The sequence below is a fragment of the Haliaeetus albicilla genome, chromosome 23 (assembly GCF_947461875.1).
Source record: "Haliaeetus albicilla chromosome 23, bHalAlb1.1, whole genome shotgun sequence".
Lineage (NCBI taxonomy): Eukaryota > Metazoa > Chordata > Aves > Accipitriformes > Accipitridae > Haliaeetus > Haliaeetus albicilla.
In genome coordinates, this window is record NC_091505.1 from 1,570,427 (window position 1) to 1,594,371 (window position 23,945).

The window sequence follows — 23,945 nt, forward strand, 5'->3', positions numbered from 1 at the left end:
TGGATCTTCCAACCAATTCAGTTTTTATGGGAAATAAGTGAGCTATGGTAAAATAGTATTTGCTGACTGACAACAGCCACAGCAAAGATTTCTCCCCCACAAGCAGAATGATTAAAATCCTGTTTATGCTGAGATGTTCAGCATGGGATCTGCCCTTTCAAAGATGGAACACAAAATTAGGAAGTCATCTCTTCTTGATTTATTTGGGTTGTTTTTGAATAGAAATAGGCTCCTGCAGACACAAAGGCACATGCTTCCTTACAAAGAGAGGCCTAGCATGCCTTTTCTCAGGTTTCCTTCTAATGCCTCAGTAAGAAGTCAAACCACCCACCAATCATGGAGGGAATAAATCATTGAAGCCAATTTTGTTAAGAGATGGTGGCAGAACTCCTTTTTGGCATAAGCCTCTCTTTCATTGCTCTTGTATAGAAAAAAGCCAAACCACAGAGAGGAACCAATCGTGAGAAGTATTTCATTAACCAGTCTGCAGCTATGAGAAGAGGTGGCTGTTATCACCAGAGCAACAAAACAGAGGACAAGGGTGGAAAGAGAAGATGAAGGAATGCTGATGTGCTGGGTTGGGACTGAAGAGGGCACGGCAGGGTGTTTATTCATAGTCCATAGGGTTCAGCAGCTGTTTCAAAACAAGAAGTCACATCAAAGAAAAGAACTGTTAGCACAGCTCCTACATGAGTTTTTTTCAACCCAGATAAAGCTGTCTTTATAATGGTGAGGAGGAGGGCCTTCAGGAAAACTCCCTGTTCCAGAGAATTAGTGAAATTTGCTTCAGTGTTCACGTTAAGATGTCAAAGCAATTAGGAAAATCAAGTAGAAAAAATCCATCTAGGACTTCTCAGGCCTTAGCCCGGCGTAGGTGGGGGTAGCTCTGCAGAGTCCTGTCTATTGCTTCATCCAAGCTCACCACTGGTTTGTAGCCCATGTCTCTTTTGGCCCGTTCACAGCTGTAGTAGTGAAACGTTCCAGCTAATGCTACCCGCATAGGTGTAAAAGTAGGCTTGATGGTGACCAGTGGACTTAACAGCCACAGCACTAGAGACAGGAATAGGGCCAGGTAATATGCCAGCCAATAGGGAATATGGTACTTGGGAGGATCGTAGTTCAAGCCAGTCAAGATACGCGACATGAAAGCCCAGAAAGGAACTGGTTCATCATTTGTGATATGAAATGCCTGAAAGAAAGGAAGACAAAAAGCCAGGTGATAAAATCATTATGGTTTTCACAAACTTGTCTTTGTGATGGCCCATCTCATGTTCACAAGGAGACTGACATCCCTGACTTGACTGAGAACACATTTTCATGAGAAACTGCTTTGCACTAACCACCTCTGTCTGAAAAGTGATGAACCCCTTCTTTGCTAAGCAAGCCAGCTACTTCCGACACCCTAGAGGTTAAGATTACTCATAGACGGTCAAACAAACTGAAGGACACAACACAACGCAAACACATTAAAGCATCCTAGCTGTATGTACAGTGCATGCCCAGAGCACGGTGGTGCCATGAAAATCTATGTTTCATCTGTTCTGAATTCTGCTGTAAAAGCTAAATAACTATGTTTCTTATGTATGCATCTTGGCTGCCCACAATTCTGCCTGGATTTCCTTTCACAAGGAGTTTTATAGCATAAAGTTAAAGTATATTCATACATCTTAGCCCATGTGGTTGCACACAATGGTCACCAGATGGGCAACCATTCATTATACCCATAGACAGAAAAAAATTGACCCATTTGTGTGTGCTAGTTCCACTCATCTCCAAGATCGATGTTCAGTACAGACAAAAATCAGCATAAATTACAGAGCAGACACATGAAGCCAAGTGAGGCTTGCAGATAAAGTTCAGCTAGGGGACACCCACTGCCCTCCCCTTGCTAGGTCCTTCCTTACCTTCCCACACAGAGGAGAGTTTTTCTGAAGATTTTCTGCAGCTAGGATGTGTCCATGGACCACGTTTTCCACATAGGTGAAATCTACCAAGTTCTTTCCATCCCTGCGCAGACAAAAGGAAGAAGTTTAGCCCTAAGGCAAGTTAGGCTGAAAATCTGCTGTGGCAAATGGAAGGACTTTCACACAAGATGTATTTATTTCAAGATCCCTCTTCTGCTCTGTTGTGCTGCAACTTCAGGCTATACCCTGTCAGAGAGAGGAAATCACTATGTGTTATTTTGGAGACAGAGGAAAGGCGGTTACTGTCTTAGCTCTTGTCAAGGCCCTCAAAGTTTACATTACTGTAACAGTACCATTTTTAAACCTCACACGTTACCAAGCATCCAGGTGTTGCAGATCCTACAGGTCTCAGAATCAGCAGAGTGATCCACAGCAGCAGAACAAATACAAACAGAGTGGTAACTAGCACAAAGAAAGTCACTTAAGGACAAGCTTTCAATTATGGATTTCTCGGCTCATGAAATTCTAACTTACTCCCTCAATAAGCCAACCTCAGCCCCAGCTGAAACAGATTTAACCCACTGTGTTAAATCTATTTCTACACAGGTAGAGAAAATGAAAATGAATCTGCATATCACTTTCAAGAGTCCAGCTAAATCAAACAAATTGTTTGTTACAAAACCATCACCATGTTCATTTGGCCATAAAAACAGTATTGCTGCAATCCAACATTCTGCAAAAGAATTATTTTCATTTCCTATATTCATGGATGTATAACTATTTTATTTGCTTTCTTGGAAGGGATATACAGGTCTGTATAGCAGTAGGAAAACTTAAATGAGGAATGCATGTTTGAGCTGGAAGAGAATGAAGACTTGCACAAAGTGGAAACCTTGAGTTTGTGTATGTTTGCTGCTCACAGATCAGTCTGAGGGATGAACTCAGAATTGAACTGTAAGGAAGAATGAGAGCCAAAAAAACCAAAACCAAAAAAAAAACCCAAAAAACCCAAAACCCCACCAAACCCAACACCAAAAAGACCACAACCCTCACAACCCTACTCCCGTTCTTCCTTCTACCCGAAACACATATTCACATGTGCACATATACACTCAAACAAGCTCCCTGCATGTAATAAAAATCTATTGTAAATTAAAGAGCACATTTCTTTCAAGAGCATAATACAATTGATAAAAATATCCTTAGTAGTAACTTGAACTATTTCTTGCTCTAAAATTTCAGTGGTCCACTAGAAACTCTGCAAGGCTCCATAACAAGACAAATATCTTTGATCTTAGAATCAGAAATATTAAAACATTGCCATATAGGCTTTTGAATTGCAAGAACCTCAAATACCAGAAGTGTATATTAATTAAATTAACATCAAGTAATCTGAGCTCTCTCATATTTAAAAGGACAGCTCTTTAGACAATGCAAAGAAAGCTCAAGCTATGTCAGCTTTCCCCACCGATATTCTTTTTGCATTATGAACACTTACCATCTGCATGCATGAGTCCCTAACACAGAAAGATTTTTAAAAAACAGAATCCTGGGTCACAAGTGAAAAATTAAAGAAAGGTACTTTTTTCCATGCCACAACAACACTAGTGATTTAACATAATTCCCTTCCAAAAGGGCTTTGTAGGTTCAGCATCAATTTTAACAAAAACTATAAAATGACTGAGCCTTGCTCACCCAATTATGAACTTCATTTTGCCACTCTTAGCTGCTTGGATGAGGATGGGAACCAGCTGAGGGTCTCTGGGACCAAATATTCCATGGGGACGAATAGCAGTAGTGAAGAAATTGTTGCATGGGTCATTTGCACTGAGCACTTCCTGTAGGGAAAAAAGATAACCAAGTCAGGAGAGAAAGGCTGGGAAGAAAAATACAGCTTAGTAACATATTCCAAGATCATCACTAAAGGGGGTGGGCATTCCCCCATCTCCTTGGGAAGACATCGGTGGAAGAATTACTGTCCACCCTTGCCTTTACAAATGATCCTTCCTTTGTTCCCATCTCTTCTCCCACTTCTCTTTAATGAGAAAAAACAGACAAAAATCTGTTTTCATTATTGAACACTTAATGAATTGACAGGCAAAGGAAGGGAACTCTTCGCCTCTCATTTAACACCACAGAAACCAGAGGAGCTTTGAAAGTTCCTTCACACCATGAATTCTTTATGGACATGTTGGAGAAAAGAAGGACACTAAGCAATTCAGTCTCCATCTGTCTCATCAATCAATGGAAGATTTCCATGATGGGCCTTCTTGATCTCATTCAGAAGGGTGTGATCCCATCTTCCTGGCAGGGCTAACCAGATTTAGCAGGGCATCTCTGAAGAAGATTTAATCTGTTGGGAGTTCCCAAACAACATGTTCTACTAATTTTTAACAGCTGCTGGATTTTCTATTAAAAATCCAAGAAAAACACATACAAATAAACACTGAATACTTTCTCTGTTTCACCCAAAACAAAGACATAATTACAAGCATAGTGGGCTAGACTTGATTGCTACTCACAAGCTTCCACTTTATTAGTCCACTTTACTGCAAAGTGGTTATGCTTGTGAATGAACAGATGTTTTTATGCTGCATTTTCAATTAAGCTCTTTTTAAGGAACGTAAGAAAAATCCTTAAAGGCTAATGCTCAGCTTTAGAGGGCACACTGTCAGCTTCAGTATGGAAGCAAGTCTATATTCTTCAGGCACAAAAAGCATGGATTCTTTCCACAACTGAAATGCAAGCCACTGAAAAAAGTTCAAAAAAAATGTTTGTTCGCTTTGATTTAAAACATTGTCATTCCATATTTAAACCACAAATACTGCAGCATTAAGAACCTGAAATAGAACAGATGCTGGTGGTCTGCTAATGTTCAAAGTAGTGGACATTCAGATGTAGGGGAAATTTTTAGATCTTTTTTAACAAGAATATTTTCAGTACATGGCCAATAGCATTAGCTTACAACATGTTATTAGGCTGCCATGCCCCTTTAACTCAGTCCACATCTCCACCTTATCTTCTCCTTCCCCAGTGACTTGTTCACAATCCCAACTGTAACTTCAGGCTGCAATTCAGGTAAATGGGGTTCTGAAACAGCCTTCCAGTAGGAGCAGAGAAGGCAAAAAACTCCCCTCAACTGCTCTTAAAACAAAGCTGGATAAGTTAAGAAATGGGATTATCACATGGCTCTGGCAATGAAAGCAATATCTCTGCCAGTTCTTTTATTCTTCCTCTCGAAACCACCTCTGTAGCGTAACACACTATTTCATTCAACTGCCTTGGTAATTTATGTCACAGCTTTATTTTATTCTCTTTTTATTAAGTGAATACACTACTTAGGAGTTTCATCAGCCAAGGAAGACATAACTTAGAACTTATGTATTTCAACAGCTAGACAGCTGCTAGGAAAGCATCCCCTGGACCAACCCATCAGCACGCCTAGGGAAAAGGATGTGGGTCACTTGTGAAAGATGCAAGTGGTAGTCACCTGCCATACTTGTCTGTAACAGAACAAATGAATCCACAGCTCACTAGCCTTTATGCTGAGAATAAGAGGGCTAAAATCAGACAGATTTGTCTAAAAGAAGGGAATTTTCTATTTCAGTTATACTCTGAAAACTCTGGCAGGCATATGCATGATTCTGCACAGGTTTTCTTTTCAACTGTAAGAACGAGATACTTCTTTCTAATGAAAGAGAGATTCTGGAGAACAAGAGAGATCTGTTCAGTCTTGAAGAGTCTGTTGTGTCCCCTAGGGCATGCCCTACTTTTAGAAGGGCAGTTTTAAGCATCGAAAATAACAACATTAACCATATTATGACAAATACCTTCTCCTGTAGAATCTTTGTCTCTGTGTAATAGTCAATAGGGTTTTTTGCATAAGGGAGGTCTTCTGATCCATTTTTTATGTCTGTGCCCTCAAAAACTACACTGGCACTGCTAGTTAACACCAGTTTCTGCAATAGATGTGGAAGAAAACAGTTGTTTAAAACCTAAACCAAAAGGGTCATTATTTATGAAGGCTGAGTAAAGACAATAACATTTAAGCAACTGATTCTACAGATAATAATCCAAGTCTAGAAGAATGTAGGCTAACAGAAAATGATCTGCGATTGCAGGTAAGAAAACTCCCACTCTTTTAATTGACTCTGTCACACTGTTTAGCGCTACCTAAAGGAGATTAAAACATTTCAACAAACATGTAAGGCAGCCAGTCAAGGGGAAAACATCTCCAGGAAAATCAGAGTGCCCACTTGGCTTGGCATATTTTAGCACTTAACACGCAACAAGTGTTTTTAAGAGATATTTGCTCATCTTGACGATAACGATATCACAGTAGATTAAACCAAAAAGAATTCTTATCTTGGATGTTTTCGTTGGATAAAAATGTACCCTAGTGGATTCAAAACAGGAAGTCAGTGATGTATTTGAGTAATCAGAAACATGTTTTAAATAAGATCTAAACTGTAATAGAAAGATGACTAGATCCAACAAGTTCCAACAAGGCTTAACTCCTTGCTCTGACAGAATCCAGACTAAGCCTGAAGGTAAACACCACATTGCCCATTTCCTACAACAGCTTATTACATGAGGGGGGGGGAAACCCAACATACAACAAACTGTGAGGCCGGGAGTCCTGTGCGATAGACATCATTTAATTCTAAACATTATCACTTCTGTGTTTGCACATGGACACTGAGCAAAATACATGCTTTGGGGGGCAACATCTCTGCCCAGAATAAGTAAGGGATCTTTACAGGCATTGCACTTGAAAATTTGCTAAGAATTTAAATGAAAACTCATGTGATATCAACATAACATAAGGAGAAAAAAATCCCCACAACCTTGCCTGAACAGCGGCCTCGTTTCCTCTGGCTTTCTTTTGTGGGCAAATGACTTTCTAAACCAAATTATCCTGAGATTATGGCATAAATGTGTTCCTTCTCATTATATGTCAATGAATTCACATAGGTAATAGATGCCATCAATACTTCCACTGCTGGAAGAGCTATCTTTAGAGTTGTCCCCTTATTAAAGCATGAAAGAATCCTCTTGTCAGTCATGGTTCTCCCATGGGTGATTCCCAGACATCTAGTAGGACAAATTTTAATGGATGCTTTTCCTACAGTCAGGAATATTGCAATGTGTAGGTTTTCTGTGGCAAACATGGACTGAGCTTACACCAGACACTAAGCGGGAGACCAAGAGTCTCTCTATTCTACTAATTTTCACAGAACAAGTAGCAGTTCAGTATCTCAGAGACCTTTGCCCCTCTATCAAACTAGATTGAAATTGGTCCATGCTCCAATTGTTATAAAGTCACATCAGCATCTTATAGTCTCCATGTGCTTTCCTACCCTTACCTGCACTCCAGCTTCTTTGCAGGCTTCAATGACTGCTTTGGTTCCCATAAAATTCACCTTATAAAAGAGTTCCCTGTTGTCACTTGAAGGTGCTGGTGATGCACAATGAAATGCCACCGACACACCTTGTAAAGCTGGGAGCAAAGCCTAGAAGACACATCACATGAGACAGCAATGAAGCAACAGCAACAGTGCCCACTCAGGAAAAAGAAAAAAAAAAAGGAAGGAAATAAGACACAGTTCTTTTTCTCATGGAAACAAAACCACTAAGTTTCAAGTCGTGTTCTTTCCGTAAAGGTGAGCAGCTGGAATAGGATTAGAGTCCAGGACCTTCACAACGTCCTCTCTTGCTAGACAAAACCACATTACATCATCTTTTCTTTCTGGAGAAGAACCTAGGAACCTTCTGAGACCTGGAGGCTATCTAGACTTAACTACTTGCAATAGTCTCAAGTGCAAGTATGAGACTCAACATAACCTGGAGGTAGAAGTCGGAAAACTCAGCAAGCAGCAGGTTTAACAGCCAACAGTACCCCATGGCACTGTCTGTGTTTGAGATAACTGTCAGAAAGCTCTGAGACATGATACTTTATACTGGTGGGGAGATGTCTCTTCACATTGCATACAAATGTTTTTGCCAAGGCTCGCGTGCATGACTGAGTTAAGGCAAGAGTTCTTAGCGTGCCTTAACTGTTAGGAATAATGCATTCTGCTGTTCTCATGCAGCTGAGGTTAGCTAGGAGAGCACCCACATGCAATTACCAACAGTGATTATAATTAGACTGTATATCTGAGCTAACAGTAATGCAAATCATAATACAGAAACAAGTTCTGCTCTTTCCAGCTTCAAGCAGACATCAAGTATATTTCTTTAAATGTTCTACATGAGGGTTCCACAGAAAACTGCTTAGGCTACTGACTTCACAGGGAAAGGTTGGGGGGCATACTACATACCCTTTCACAACCTGTGCAATGCCTTCAGGTGTTCTAGTGCTTCAGGCAAGACTCGGTAAGCTATTTGAATGAACATTTATTTAATCAGACATCTCTTCTATCTACCCATGTCATGTACCATTGTTAGTCTGTACCTCTTTGTCGCAAAGGTCTCCCAGGAAGAACTGCACTCTGTCATTTTCAAATCTCTTCTGAATATCAAACACATTGACCATGTAACCCTTCTCCAGGAGCTGCTCCACCATGTGCTGGCCTAAGAATCCTGACCCGCCGATCACTGTACATTTCTTACCAACCTGTAGAGACAGGGAGAAAAGCACTTTAGCAAGCAGACACACACCACAAACTGCGCAAGTAAACTGATCTGAACTTCCCCAGATCAAAGTGTGCTGGAATTTTGCACAACTAGTCAGTAGCTAGTTTAATTGGTGGAGTCTAAATTCAGATATCAAAAGACTCTTCAATATGTCTGTGCTATCACAGTAACTTAAAAGTTCAGACATGCTAATGGTCCACACGGCTCACATGCTGGCTTATACTTTGGCATGACTCTGCCTCATAACCAAGCGGCTCACATAGTAGGGAAGGAAAAGAGGACTGGCTCTGACAAACGCTGCCCTGATGGTAAAGCAAACAGAATTTGCTTCAGCCACATGGCACAGATAATTCAGAATACTATTTTCAGACCATGTGAAACCTAGGCTTCTCCAAGCCAAGAAAGCAATCAGGTAAAGGCAAGGCTTGTCCTTTTTAGTTAGTCATTAGTTCCTCCTTTCTTTTTTTAAGCTTTTTAAAATCAATGGCTAGAGGCACTAATTAACAGATTCCAGCCTGGTCACTCGTCTAACAGGACCAAGACTGAAGACCTTACCGCCAGCACAGAACATACAAGCAACGAGTCTGAGGAAGCTTTTGCACAAAGAATGCTCTGTCCTGGTTGGAAATAGACTTGTTCCTTATCGTTGCTACCAAAAACCCACCTCTGCAGTTATTCTATCGAGCTGAAGGGAATTTCAACCCAGTGAAACCACACAAAGACAACAATTGTTCAGAAGTTTCTAAGTGCTACATCCTTAAACAACGGTTCTACTGCAAAATGTCGATTATCCACAACAAAAATTAGAAGAGTTCACTGCAGTTGCTCAGTTACATTAAATCATAACCAGTTATTTAGAATGGTGCATAGAAAATACAGTCTGATTAAAAAAAATTAAAAGTTCTAATGGGTTGGCCCAGTGGCCTATTTGGTTTTGATAGCTGCAAGAGAACAGACAACATAGAATATGAGAGTCTAAGGACTCTCTGCAGTTCACTCTCCTTGTATTCCCCCACTACAACAGTTTTGCATTTGCTTTAGTCATCAGCTTCCTGATTCTCTAAAGTCTGTCACATCCCTCCCCTCTGTGGTGTCCTCTCCCTGTTGAGGGGTCTAGCCTTTTCAGTTTCTCCTCAAAAGGCAGTCGCTCCCTTCCATCGATATTTTTTTTACTTGCCTTCCCCTGTACCCTTTCTCATTCCAGTGAGTTCTTCATAAAATGAGAGCACCCAAACTGCAGACTGCACTTAGATGTGCTGAACTGAAGTTTTACAGTGGCAGAATGACGCCCTCTGTCTGGCTTTAAACATCAGAATCGTTTTTTACCGGTACAGATGAGATAGTCCAGGTTTTTGTGTATGATAGTTTTCCACTTGCCAAAGTATAAGGACACTATTCTAACTGGTGATGAGAAGCAGACTATTTTAATAATCCTTAGTGCATATTTATAATATACAATACAATCTCGTACACACACCTCTTGGGAAAGTAGTAAATGAACCAACTCAATGACCAGAATCAGTATAACTGCAGCTAACAGTGCTGCACCTGGATTAATTAGCTGGTTTAAAAAATGCAGGTAGAAAGCCAGGCTACACATGACTATATTGATTTTAGGATATGAATTGCTACCTATCTAGTGTTGTGCTGTGAAGATACAACAGCTTGTTCACACTCTCTACCATGACACCACATTGGGTTTTTTGTTTCTTTGTTTCTTAAATATCTGAGATTCACTGGTCTTCCATAAGCTTCATATGAATTAATAAGAAAATAGTTCAGAAGGTAGAAATCTCTATAAACAAGAACCATCGGTAATGTAACAGAACAGCTTAATAAAATGTACTCCTAAGAGTAACGTCCAAACACCTCTCTGAGCTAAGCAAAATGTTACACTTCCCATATTCTAATCTCCTATATCCAATGCAGTAATCACAGAAAGAGGTTACAATGGTCTAGTAGGTCTCAGGGACCTCAACTGGGCCTTCACCTGCACTACAACATGGAATAATGTTATAAGGCATGTAGAAATGATCCTGGAGTAACTAAATCTCCAGACCAATTGATTTGGCAGCACTGACAAGACCACTGGTGTTCTTGCGGGAGTTGGAGCATTCCTGGATCTTTGGAACTAAACCAAGCAAATGATTCCTTGGAAAATCACGTTTCCCCCACCATTACCTCTAGAATTAGTTTTAATGCAGGAACAGTCTCATGTCATCCCTAGCAATATTCAGAAGAAGCAACTATGAAAATATGTTTCTGCAAGACAAGTCTTCATAAAGCATCGTTTAAGTCCTCAACTTACCGATCTGAGGCGTGTGGCCATTTCTCAGATGATTCACTATCAACCTGATTCCTTTAAAAAAGGAGAATATTATTTTATTCACAATACAATACTTTACTTAAGCATGCCATTAACACAAACCAAACTTTTTTTTAAAACCACATTTCTAGTTATAGAAATCGAGGTTTGAAGCCATTATGCTAAAGCAGAAGCGTGAAAAAAGTGAGCTAATTCTCTCTGCCCTGCTGAACAAAATAAGCAGTACAAGAGTAACAGTGAGATCAAATAGCTTTCTCAAAGGCATAATTTTAATACAATAAAATACCCTTGATAATATAGGCACCATCTTATTTTAGCTAGTATTAGCTTCATGCACTTCCTTTAAGTCTGAATATTTACACTCCAAATAACATGAGCACGATTGCAGGTTTTGACAATGTCCTCTTCAAAAATATAGCCACTCAAGAGTGTTAGGAACAACAAAATAAAACTGAAGTTCAAGCAGTTCAGCAGAATCATGCCCGCCTGTTCCACAGCAGCAGACACAGCACAGAAGAAACACCAGCGCTCACTGGTGCCCATCAGCAAAGAGAGGGGAGCTAGTGGTGAGATTTTCTAAGTTTTCATATCACAGGCTGTTGATACCACCAGTTTCATTAAAATACGCTCTTCCTCCCAGCAATAGCAAACAAAATTCCCAACTCAGCTGGGATCCTACTGCTTGGGGTATAATTGAAAGACAGAAAAAGACAACATGTCTATTTAGATCCGTTTCCAACATAAAGACAAGCTGCACACAAAGACTTCTGACAGCTTTACGGGCTCTTTAAACCACCACTATGATAAACTACTGCTTTAGAGGCTGATTTGATTCTCCTTATTCCTAGTCAGTACTTCCCACTACTTCCTACTGCACTGAGATGGATCAAAGCTATGACTAGCTGAAAATTAATCATTTTGTGCCTGGGTTGGTTTTCAGCCAGAGCAGCTCTCTGACCTATCTCACTTCATGAACACCAGTGCCAACACAACTGGATGAGATCCAGGAACAGCTACACCAATGTTGCTATAAAATTATCACAGTACCATGCCTCACGCAAGCAAATACATCTGTGGGACTGGCTTACTCTGCAAGCTACACAGTTTAGCACTCTTCATTTTTTATTTTTCTGAAAAGCCCTTTGAAATGGCAAGGAAAAAGCCAAAAAAAAGGCAGGATTGGTGCCTGCCCAGCCAGGAACACCAAGCTGGTTTGGAAGTATGGGCACAGGGTGATCCACCCTCCAGTTGCCCCCTCTTCTACCCCCACATCTCCCTTAACACAGGCCTTACCCCTCTCCAAAATGCAATTTATGAACTACTTCGTCTTCAGTTCCCCTCCAGTTCTTTCAGCCCCCCCATCCCAGAGCCCCCCCACCCCTTCAGCCGTCCTCCACACCCGCGCAGCTTCTCCCACTCCCAGCTTTCCTCACACGCCACTACAGCCTGCCCTTCCTCATACCGCAGCCCTCCTCACATCCCTGCGGCCTCCCCTATCCCCAGCACCTCAGACCCCAGCTTCCCACTCCACACCCCCCACAACCTACCCTCTACCCCACACCTCCTCACACCACCCCCACCTTCTCAGCCCCTCAGCCTGCCCCTCCACACACCCCACACCCTTCCCCATGTCCCAGCCCTCCTCACAGCCTTGCAGCCTCCCTCGCCCCCAGCTTCCCTCCCTACACACCCCACAACCTACCCCGCATTCCCCTACAGCCTCCCCTACCGCCCCTCTTAGCTCTCCAGGCCCCACAACCCATCCCACACCCCAGCCCTCCTTACAGCCCTGCAGGCTCTGCTGCCTTCAGCCTGCCCCTCCACAGCCCCCATGACCTTCCCCGCACCCCGGCCCTCCTCACACCCCTCAGCCTCCCTCACCTCACCTCACCCCGGCCCTCCTCACGCCCCTCAGCCTCCCTCACCTCACCTCACCCCGGCCCTCCTCACGCCCCTCAGCCTCCCTCACCTCACCTCACCCCGGCCCTCCTCACGCCCCTCAGCCTCCCTCACCTCACCTCACCCCGGCCCTCCTCACGCCCCTCAGCCTCCCTCACCTCACCCCGGCCCTCCTCACGCCCCTCAGCCTCCCTCACCTCAGCCTCCCTCACCTCACCCCGGCCCTCCTCACGCCCCTCAGCCTCCCTCACCTCACCCCGGCCCTCCTCACGCCCCTCAGCCTCCCTCACCTCACCCCGGCCCTCCTCACGCCCCTCAGCCTCCCTCACCTCACCGACGGCGCCCTCTGCCCTCCGCAGCCCGCCCTTACCCCCGGCCCGGCTCCGCCCCCATGTCAAGCCCTTCCCTCTCTCCCTCCCGCTCCACCAATCGGCGCGGACGCTTCCAGAAGACCCCGCCCACTCCACCGGCTCCCTCCGCTTCTCCTCCCGAGCGCCCTGGGCTGAGCATCGCGCTAGCCGGCTATCGCTCGCTGATTGGTCCGCGGCCTCCCCCCGCTTCGGCCAATGGCGTTGACGGAAGGAGAGGCTCTTCTCCCCGGTCAGTCGCCTCTTGGATCCGCCCCAGCCACGTATTGGCCAATAGCTATCGCCTAAGCGCCTCCCGCCCTGACTCTCCACCAAATAGGAGTGAGGGTTGCCATAGCAGCGGCGTAGGGGTATAAGCCAATGGGAAAGGGCGGCATTGAGTCTGGGCCTGCCAGGACTGGAGCCGTCCCCGGGCACCGGCCGCCGGGATGGTGAGTGCGGCCCGGCCCGGCCCTGCTCCGCTCCGCTCCCCTCCGGTTTCCCGGCGCTACGGTCGGCGGGGCTGCGGGGGAGGCCCCTGTCAGCCCGGAGCGGCCCCGGGGCCGCGCTGGGGTTTGGGGGCTGAGGGCTGAGGCGGCCGCTCTCCCACCGGCCCTTCCCGGAGCGGTGCGTCGCCGTGATGGCGACGGCGGCCTGATCCTCCTTTGCCTTTGTGTTGCTGTGCCAAGGCCTCCAGCTTTAAGAAGCCTTCGCTAGGAGCCGCGTCCCAGAGGAAGAAGGGGAGTCCCAAGCTGGAGCTCACTGAGGAGCAGAAGCAGGAGATCCGGGAGGCTTTCGACCTGTTTGACACAGACGGCACCGGGAACATAGATGTTAAGGAGCTAAAGGTTAGAATTTTCCTGGTGCTAAAAGCACAGTTCGGCTGAGGTTATAAAATAACAGGGGCATAAACGCCTAAATGACTTTACACAGGAAAGGAGAGATTCCCCCCTGCCCCCAGCATAAAACCTTGTTGTCAACAGGTACTTTTTTTCTCTTTAATTATGGCTCTTTACTGCTGTTATCAGGTGTCTTTAGGGCCAGGCTGGCCAAAATACATTGATAGTACTGTGTTTTCTGCACTGCCTCCTTCTCTCTTAGCAAAACATCAAAAAGGGTGTGTGCATATTAAAAAAGTGGGGGTTTTTTCCCCCCTCTTATGTGTTGTTGAGGATTGCATGCTTAGCAAATTAGCTTACCCAAGCTATGGAATACACCAATGTTACTCATTTTCAGGCTTTTATTTCTTGCAAAACATTTTCGGTCCCTCCCCACCGCTGTCCTTTGGGAAGAACAGTAATCAATAAATTAGGACTTACTTTGCTTTCAGAATTTGCCCTTCCTATGTGCTAGCTGGCTGTCCATATTACTTAAGACTATAGGGAGGAGAGCTGATTTCAAACTTGCCACTCATCCCTGTATCAAAGGAGGAAAAAGTAAAGTGTGTAGGTGTGCATGCATGTGTCTACAAGTGAAGGCATCCTTGGATATGCTGCTTGTAGGAGTGTTATCAGAAGGGCACACAAAGTCTTTGAGTTGTGTTTTCCCAACATTCGTTGAAAAAGTTTTTTGTTACTAGAATAAAAAATTGCGGTCTACCAGCTTAAGACCTTCCATGTTTGTGCCATCAGATCAGGTTGTTAGAGTTTGGTAGATTTGCAGGTATGATGGAAACTTCTTTCATGAGTCGCTTGTCTTGAAGTCATTTTGTTGAGACATTTCTGGGTCTTCCATTTAGCCATCTTGCTTCCAACAGGGCCCCAAATAAGCTTTTTTTTTTTTTTTTTTTTTTTTTAAAATCATTCAGTGCCTTATTTCTCATTGCAAAGGGAATACTAGTAGCAATTCCCTTGACAGGAATGGAGTAACATCGAATTTTCCAGTAGCCTTGGAAATTGCTATCCACAGCACTGTGTGACAGTTTGGGATTTTTCCTTCAAAATATGAATCAAAGTGGGATTCTTTTATGCTCTGAGTGCCCATCACAAGAATTTTAAAAGTATATACCAAAATAGGTATGCTAAGACCTTATAAAAAAAAAATCCAGATTTTCTCAGAGAAAATATTTCTTCCAAGACTCCGTTATATACCCTTACCCTCCAAATTCTTGACAGTTCTGAGCTGGGACTGGTGGACGCAGTGGTAAGAATGTGTTAAGGAAATTTCTGAATTAACTGAAGGACAAGTCCAGAATATGAATGGTTGTATTCCCATTTTCTGCATCTTGATGTGCCCCTGTGTGTAGAGAAGCATTGCTCTAAGTCTGCCTCCTACCTTGCTGTTTTCCTTGAGACAGAGAATGCATGTTTTAATGTGGTGTGGCATAAAGTTCAAATTTTTTTACCCCCCATGGTTTTTTTATAGTTTTGTATGATTTATATTTGTCCTTACAGGTGGCCATGAGAGCACTAGGTTTTGAACCTAAAAAAGAAGAGATCAAGAAAATGATATCAGATATCGATAAGGAAGGAACAGGAAAAATCAGCTTCAATGACTTCTTGATAGTGATGACACAGAAAATGGTGTGTAAATTTTAAAACTTAAAGTGAAAGCAATTTTGAAAATGGCTGAGTACCTTTCATCTCCTTTTGGTTTTAGTGGAAGATGAAAGCACTATTTTAATCTTAACAACAAAATATATAAAAGTTAGAATTGCAAGACAATCTGTCTCATTTTTCAAGGTAAGGTTGAAATAATTATGTCATTAACAAGTTTCTTTGGCAATCAGTTTTGTGTGTGTGCGTGTGAGAAAAGGGAAAAACTGAAATCAAGATTTTTATCACAGATTAAAACCAGCTCTGGCCCGCAGAAAGCTGTCAGGATTATTGACATGTGACACAGATGACTCTGTAGCAATGCACTGTATTTTCTTTTCTTGAGTTTTAAGATATTTACAGATGAAATTGCTGGTTTTAAAAATCTTAAAACATGTTGAGTAAAAACAGATATTTAACAGTGGAAGATCCTGATAGTGAAATCCCAAAGACATCTCGCTAGCTAGGAAAGAAAAAAAATTCCCTGTAGCCCTGAAGTTCAGGAGGCATGGTTGTGGCTCTGTCTACCTTCAGCCTTTGTACGTATACTTCCTGCTGGCCGGGCTTCCTTAAATTTGCTCTTAAGAGAGTTTCTCAGTCTATCCAATGCTTGTCTTTTATAACTTTGAGTGTTACCTACAACATAACCACTACTTTTTTTCCTTAAACTTATGCTCACTTCTTTAAGGCCGAAAAAGATTCCAAAGAGGAGATTCTAAAAGCTTTCAAACTCTTTGATGACGATGAAACTGGCAAAATCTCTTTCAAAAATCTCAAACGTGTTGCCAAAGAACTGGGGGAAAATCTCACAGATGAAGAGCTGCAGGTTTGTACCTGATATATGAAACCATATCGTACACAAACACTCACTGTCTGCCTTTGTGTATAGTGAACATAGAAAGGTCCAGATTACGCTGTCCCTGTTGAATAGGAAGGCAGTCATAGAATGTTCCATGTATTTCTTGGTTTCATATTTACATTTGTTTAAAACCTATGTAAATAGTCACAGTCTAATTCTCCTTCTGTCTGAAGAGCTGAGCCATCTCTGACTGGTCTGCTAAGCACTAGAGCTAGCAGCAAGAATACGGAATGGGAATCTCTGTCTCAGTAGGGGAAGTAAGGCCTCTCAGGGTCAGGTTTTAGGTAAAGACAGCAATCTCTCAGTTTTAGGTGCTGTCCTCTAGTGTCCTGTGGGATCTTTACACTTAAACTGTTAGGAAAATGTCTCCTGGCAGAGATGGAAGAGCTTCTGTCAATTTGTGATTGTGAAATGGACTCTGAGGTCAAAGATGGGTCAAGCATACATGGCTGTCGAAATTGCATCAGTAGAATTGCAGTTTTATGGAGTTACAGTGATGTAAAAGGAACAACTCTGCTCCAAGCACTTCGTTTCTTCCAGGACAGTTCCTATAATACAATGCTCTCTATACAGATTTTTGTGTAAATAGATAAAGAAAAACACATTATTGTCTAGTTTAGTAAATATTTTGTAGCATAGTAGGTCTGATGTTGAGCTAATGCTGTCCCCTTCAATACAATTTACTAAAAGTGGTTCTAATTCTGAATTCATCTAATAATTCTAATCCTAGTCTAATCTGTATCTAATTTCTGAATACAAATATCTTTCAGGAAATGATTGATGAAGCAGATAGAGACGGGGATGGGGAAGTGAACGAGCAAGAATTCTTGCGGATCATGAAGAAGACCAGCCTTTACTGAGAGATGATTTTATTTATTTTTGCACATATGTATATATGTTTGGTTGGTGCCTCACTTTTTTACAGTCTTTTATTTCTTTTGAGATGGCAGAAAATGTAGGTCAATATGTTTTTTTAAGTGGATGATCTTAAACCCATGTTTGTGAACAGTTACCAAGCGCTAACCTGTTTATGTGTAGTAACGTGGGTGCTTGTTTGTGCTCATAAGATGTCTACACTCTTTGTTTTCAATACACAAATCACATCTGTCAGTGACAGTGTTCAGGTCCTTCTCTGACTAAAAAACATGTGGCAAATGATTATGGTTTGGTAAAGAGAGGACTCAAAACCAGACAGTGTAAATCTCTTATTTCCCAGCAGCTGAAATTTTTGATTTAATGTCTTTGTTTGGGCCCAGCTATAGTGAACTCTTTATGTGATGTATTTGCAGGGATCACCTTTTTATACTCTGTCTTATGGTGATTATTCCCTCACCCTTTTTTAGTATGTTCTGTAAACTGAAAAAAAAAAAAGTAAGTAAATGGACTGCTGCAACTTAACTTACTGCTGTTCAGTTCACATGTTTAAAGAAATCTCTTTGAGAAAGAAGAGGAAAGTTACCAGTGCTGCTGCTGAAAGCTCTGTATGTTTGCAGGAATGTTCAGTGGCTGCAAATATAAGATCATATTTAAAATAAAGTGTCTTATTTTAAGCCATCAGAGTTGTGCAAAGAAGTATGCAAAACCACAAACAACTCCGCTGGTACAGCATGCCCTCTGATTTTCTGACAAACAATAAAACAATTCTTCCAGGTACTGGAAGCATTTTGGGTTTTAACTGTTCCATCTCCCACAGAGCCCTAGTTACTAAACGCTTCACTCTAGAGGCAGCGGCTGCTGCAGGGTCTGTCTGTGAAGTGTCGTCTGTCCGAGGTAAGAGCGAGCCGAGGGACGGCTTTTGGGGTAAGGGCGAGCCGAGGGACGGCTTTTGGGGTAAGGGCGAGCCGAGGGACGGCTTTTGGGGTAAGAGCGAGCCGAGGGACGGCTTTTGCCACATGTTGGAAGGAAATCAGCTCCCGTGCCCTTCTGCGGCTCCCCTCTCTTCCACTGACCCCCCTGGTACCCTCCCTCCCTGCTTGCCACCAGGACAGATTCCTCCTTTCCAGAAATCCGAACCTCTTCCTGACTCAAAAATCTAATTTATTCCCTTGCCATCCCTCCGGTCTCGTGCCCCCGTGGGGTAAAACACCCCCGTTACAGAAAACTGTACAAATGGCATTGCCTCATTTTAACACGAGGCGCACCTAGAGGGGTATGTAAGTGACAAGGGGTACACCAAAACCTCTTGATTGTTTAATTTATCAGCCCAGGTCAATTTAATAAATGCAGGACGTGCGATCACTGGCTCTCGGCAATAACGTCCGCCCGGCACGAGACCGCAGGTACGGGGCGGGATAGCGTCGCAGGCCTCGCCACTGAGGAGGGCCTTGTCCCGCCCCGGCGCTGCGTCTCGGCCAATCACCCCCGCGCTTTCCCTGAGGAGCAGGAGCGCTAGCCAATGAGGAACGTGGGTGGTGCGGAGGCCGGCCGCCCGGCCGGCTGTGGGATGGTGAGCGGGGCGGCGGGGTCGGGCCGGCCTCTCCGTCCGCGCTACCCCGGGGCTCCTCAGGGCGGCCTGGAGGCGGTCCCGGGCCTGGCCACGGCCCCGGGGGCTGCCCTACGGAGCGGCAGGGAGCGGCTGCTGGCCTTAACCCGAGTCTTGACCGCCTGGGACACCTCCCTCAGAAACGCCTCAGGCGGGCCGGGGCGTCGCTGAGGGAAACGGCGGGCGGTGGGTCCGTGGGCGCCGGGAGTGAGGGGTGACTGCGGCCGGCGCCGGTCACCGTCCCCCCCGGACCTCTCTCCCGCAGGCTTCCAGCTGGGAGGGAGGCACCGCCGAGGGGGGCTCCCCGACGGAGGAACCAGCCCCCGCCTTCCCTGTCAGCCAAGAGGAGAGGGAAGAGCTGCGAGAGGTCTTTGAGTTGTTCGATCCTGATGGCTCGGGCCTGATCGATGTCAGCGACTTGAAGGCAAGAAGCTGTAAAAATGCAGCGTGTCGGTGGGTGAAAACGAAGGGGGTGAGGTTTAGTGATGCCTCGCTCGTCCTCGTTTCCCCCCATGAAGTCCCACACAGCTGCATTGCTTCTTTCACATCCTTCTGGGCTATGGAGAAGAAAACCTGGTCAGGAATGAGGACCTCTGGTCACAGTGAGCTTGTAGGAGGTGGAAAGAAGTTCCGCCACTCATCTAGAGGCCTACTACTTTCCTAGCCTCATTGCCAATCTCTTCTGTCAGGTCTTCATCAGTGCAGCAAGGTAACGTTAACCTGTGCTGCTAGGGACTTTGTTTAGGCAGGCCTGAAAGAAGGCACGGTTGTGCAGCATACCCTTCATAACCCATTTCACATGTGGAAAATCATATTAGTGCAGTACTGCTGTTGTACTGCTGTGCCTGCAGTGGGAGTTTATAACGACACGTAGAGCTTGCCATCCCTGCTGCTGATTGAACTCAGCCCAGATCACCAGGGGGTTTAGGTCCTTTTTGTGTGATGCTGTGGAATAAATCTCAGGAGTCTCCTACCCTGTCTTTCTTCACAGTGACCCCCATCCTCAAGAAGTTGAGGAGGAATGACATTTTGCAAGCAAAATTCTCGTAGCAACCCCTGTCCTCTAACAGTTTACAAACACAGAGCAAATTTCCATAGCTGAAGGGTGTTCCCTCTGCTGCTCTTCGGGATGTGTTTGCACAGTCTGAGTAACACAGATCAGAAGCCTAGACCCCCTCAGGCTGGTAGAAAAGACACAATTGCTTTGTGACCGCAGTTGCATTTGGAACTTGAATTACTGTAGTCAAACAGAAATGACTGGCAGTAAACATAAATGTTGGAAATGGGGCTAATCATTTACAAGCACCTGATAAACGCTGCTGCGCAGCAGTGACAGAGCGATTGGTGTTTGCCACCTATTGCTTTTGGACCACTTGCTGTGCTAACAGACCTTGCTGCCTGAACTCCGACTCGTTATGCAGCCATCAGTGGTGCAAGGTTTGTGCCAACTTACTAGCCAGGTATCCTTAGGAGGGACCAAAGCCTCCCTTCTTGGCCCTTGCTGACAACTCTTACTGCTAATTTTTCATGGCCTTGTACTACTGATGTTAGACAGCTACAGAACCTTGTTCTCTAGAGACAAAATGGTGGATTAATAGCTGTTGATGAAAAGTTGGGGGTTTTTCACCATTTTCATGTACCTGCTTATTTCAAACATCTTTCCCTCTTTGTTTCTGTTTGATTTGTACACCAAGACGTTGTTCTGTTTTCTCTTTTGGCAGATAACTGTAAGGGCTCTGGGCTGTGAATTGAGGGAAGAGGAGGTGGAGAGAATCTTTTCTGAATGCAGTGAAGAAGGGTCAGGGAAGCTAACCTTTGAGTTGTTTCTGCAGGTGATGACTCAGAAAATGGTATGTGAGCCCAGCTGGTCTCAAAGAAGGAAATTCCTCTTGCCTAATTTATGATGCAGGTAGCCGCAGTAGATTGGGTCACTCTGGTTCCCTGCAGGGGACAAACAGGAGCATTTCAGGAGTTTCATCTGAGCTATTTTAGATATCTACCTTCACGTGAATTGTCCTTACTCATCTTGCCTCTTTCCGTGAACTATAGAGGGAGCAGGATGGCTAGTTCAGAGACAGCTGCATCTCAGCAGCAATCTCCTTCCCATCCCAGAGTGCCCTGAGCACACACAGCACCTAGGAGTCCCCACTTCCCTTCCTTAAACCTTTCCACATGACATGTCAGTTCTGTCTTTATAGTCACAGGGCTATTTATCTTCAATTCAAGACAGCGGTGAGCAAATGTCATACATCAGATGAACAATTCACCATCTGTAATGAAATCATTCCTCAATACCCACTGACACTGTCAGCACCTCCTGCAGGCAACAGCCGCTCAAGCTCATGCAGTGTCCGAAGAGCTGCTGTTTGACACCAGCTCTTTGCTTCACATTCCCTAGTCCTCATTGCCTGTCTTGAGATTCCTGTGGCTCAAAACCCTCTGTATCCTCTAGTGCCTGGCTGCATGCAGGCATAGGCCATTCTCAAAGAGCACCGGCTTGCCTGGTTCTGCCTCTCCCATCCTTCTGATTCCATTGCAAGCCTTTGTGGGGTGCCTGGGAGGTGCCTGGGGCACAGCCGGCATGGTGTCAATGCGATCATAGTTGCCGGGGGGGTGTGCATGGGACCCATGCTAAGACAGCAGTGAAGATCCCCATTTTCCCCCAGCTCAGTCAAAGCCCACACCTAACTGCAGGCTTGCGTATGCATTGCCTGTGTGCAAGGTGAGTAAGGGCAGTAAGAGCCAGCGTTGGCCTGGCTCACTTTTAAAATAAAATAAAGCTGTAGCCATTGGGTCATTCTTGGTAGCTGCTTCCTCCTCCAGTTTTAGTGCTAGTCCCCCTCTTCCTGACAAAGCTTGGCCAGGATATTCCAGGCCAGGTCTCTATGCTGCTCAGACAACTTCTCTTGGGGCTTTTCCTTTAATACACAGTTATATGGGGTGGGGGGAGGAAGGCAAAGGTGAAATAGCAGCAGTAGGTAACCCTCTTCTATGGCTATGGTTTCCCCAAAATGATGTCTTGGATTTGATTGCAAAAGTTTGCTGGCTAAAGTGCCTGACTAAGGATTGTAGGGTGGTATGATGTCATGTTTACACAACAGCATTTTTTCATTTCCTTGCTCAGGCAGAGCCATGTTTGGAAGAGGTGATCCCAGAAGCTTTCGAGGTGTTTGATTATGATGGCACTGGCAAGATCGCCTTTGAGAATCTCAGGGTGATGGCTAGTGAGGTTGGGGAAGACATCACGGATGAGGAGCTGCAGGTTTGTGAAGTACAAACATATTCCTCTTGTGCTCTGCTCAGGGAGGGAGGGGAGTGTCTTATTGCAGGGAAGACTGGTTGGGGAATTGTGCTGTGTTGCTTTGCAATGGACATGATCTCTATCTCGCTTGGGCCTTGCCTGACACCTTCATTGGTGTTTGCACTTTGTGAGCGTCCACCCTCTCAGATCCCACCTAACCTGCTCTCCAAATCTTTGCTATCCTGCAGGAGATGATTGATGAAGCAGATGTGGATGGAGATGGGGACGTGGACGAACAGGAGTTCCTACGGATTCTGACGCTGACCGACCCGTAACTACAGGATTTTCTTTTTTCCTCCCACTCCCATATAAACAACTAGTTACAGTGTCACTTTTCTCCAGCTTCCTTATTTCTTGTTTGTTGCCTTTCTTGGGTGTCAAAACACACCAAAATATTGTTAATGTTTCATCTTTGGGGTTGATTTTCCTGCTCCACTAGTGGAAGCAGTTTCCAGCATCCCAGCAAACAGTGTTGTTACTAGCTTTGTGTCTGTGTGGGTTGGATCTAAAGTCAGAGATTAATTCAAATTCTTCAGCCAGTCTCTGGAATTCTCCCTATTGTATTTACATCCTGTAGCTTTTCAGCCTATCTGATAAGTCAGTCAAAACACTTTTAATCTCAGAAAATCCTTTATAACTCTCAAAAGTTAGTGCTTATGGCAGAAACTTCTGTACCTTTCCTGAGCTCCTGCACTGTGCAGAAGACAAAAGAGTTCAAGGGCTTCGGAACAATTACTTCCTATAAGGTACTGGACAGCTTAAGCTGTGGATTCACCTTCAGAAGTAACAGTATGGGAGAAAACTGTGCCGCTTTGAGGCCTGGACTCCCATGAATTTGTGCTTCTGTCCTAATTAAATGCTAATTCAGTCTGAACGTTACTCTGTGGTTGGGATACTCATTGCACACAGTTCTCTACAGGGGATTATCAAAGGACCAAGGGAACAGTGGACTTTTTGTGCTAGCAAACACTTCCCTCCTTTTCCTGGCAGCTCCTGTCCCAAAACTGGCTGGTCCTTTATGTTTTGGAGGCTTACACACCTTTGCAAAAGGTTATGCAAGGTGCCCAACAGGGTGAAAATGATTGGTAGCAGAATCAGTGGAAAAAAGTAAGGCAGAAAAGAGTGTCTGGGTAAGATACATTTTCCTTAGAAACCTGGGTAGAATTGCTGTATTCTGCTACTCTGGGCTCTTCTCTCACTGCCAGATGTGTTGAACCCCTCTTTGCAGTACCACAGCGGCATGCGGGTAAATTTCTTCCCACTCTGGTCACCAGTGTCGTCTTGAAGGATCTTACTGTGTTGGCGAGAGTGCAAAAATATGCCGATGATTTGTAAAGGATGTAAAAAGCCTGAAGAGTTTGCTGAGAAGAGCCTGAGTGTCCTGGTTTCAGCTGGGACAGAGTTAACTGTCTTAAGTGAGTGAGTGAGCAGCTGCGTGGTGCTTAGTTGCTGGCTGGGGTTAAACCACGACACTGAGAAAATAGTTGCTGGATTAGAAAATGTGTCTTACACTGAGAGAATTAAACAGCTCAGTCTGTAATGATTATATGATACTACCTGTATAATAAGAACCTATATAAGAAGAACATACCAGCTACCATCTAAAAAGCTCTTGATCCTAATGGAGACAAACCTGTCAGCATCCAGGGCCTGGAAG

The 23,945-nt window shown here is 44.3% G+C and overlaps 3 protein-coding genes across 6 annotated transcripts; 2 read left to right on the forward strand and 1 right to left on the reverse strand.

Annotated features, from left to right (window-relative positions):
* Window positions 1-176: 176 nt before the first annotated feature.
* NSDHL (NAD(P) dependent steroid dehydrogenase-like) lies at window positions 177-13,156 on the reverse strand. Of its 4 annotated transcripts, none has more exons than XM_069810841.1 (8): window positions 13,095-13,156; window positions 10,849-10,899; window positions 8,359-8,520; window positions 7,271-7,417; window positions 5,735-5,863; window positions 3,600-3,742; window positions 1,905-2,007; window positions 177-1,189 (listed from the first exon to the last, which is right to left on the reverse strand). In XM_069810841.1, exons 2-8 carry the CDS (start codon window positions 10,867-10,869, stop codon window positions 854-856), a joined length of 1,041 nt encoding a protein of 346 aa, XP_069666942.1. In that variant the 5' UTR covers window positions 10,870-10,899; window positions 13,095-13,156; the 3' UTR covers window positions 177-853. The 4 variants fall into 4 exon arrangements, with proteins under 4 accessions (XP_069666942.1, XP_069666943.1, XP_069666944.1 ...); XM_069810842.1 differs by lacking the exon at window positions 13,095-13,156 and adding an exon at window positions 12,753-12,776; XM_069810843.1 differs by lacking the exon at window positions 13,095-13,156 and adding an exon at window positions 12,714-12,737.
* A 298-nt stretch (window positions 13,157-13,454) lies between these two features.
* CETN2 (centrin 2) lies at window positions 13,455-18,059 on the forward strand. The gene is made up of 5 exons (XM_069810844.1): window positions 13,455-13,564; window positions 13,802-13,960; window positions 15,506-15,634; window positions 16,335-16,472; window positions 17,276-18,059. The coding sequence occupies exons 1-5, from the start codon at window positions 13,562-13,564 to the stop codon at window positions 17,363-17,365; spliced, it is 519 nt and encodes a 172-aa protein (XP_069666945.1). The 5' UTR covers window positions 13,455-13,561; the 3' UTR covers window positions 17,366-18,059.
* An 841-nt stretch (window positions 18,060-18,900) lies between these two features.
* LOC104325263 (uncharacterized) lies at window positions 18,901-22,619 on the forward strand. Its single transcript, XM_069811686.1, has 5 exons — window positions 18,901-19,138; window positions 19,200-19,459; window positions 20,709-20,837; window positions 22,112-22,249; window positions 22,477-22,619. The coding sequence occupies exons 1-5, from the start codon at window positions 18,901-18,903 to the stop codon at window positions 22,561-22,563; spliced, it is 852 nt and encodes a 283-aa protein (XP_069667787.1). The 3' UTR covers window positions 22,564-22,619.
* Window positions 22,620-23,945: the final 1,326 nt, after the last annotated feature.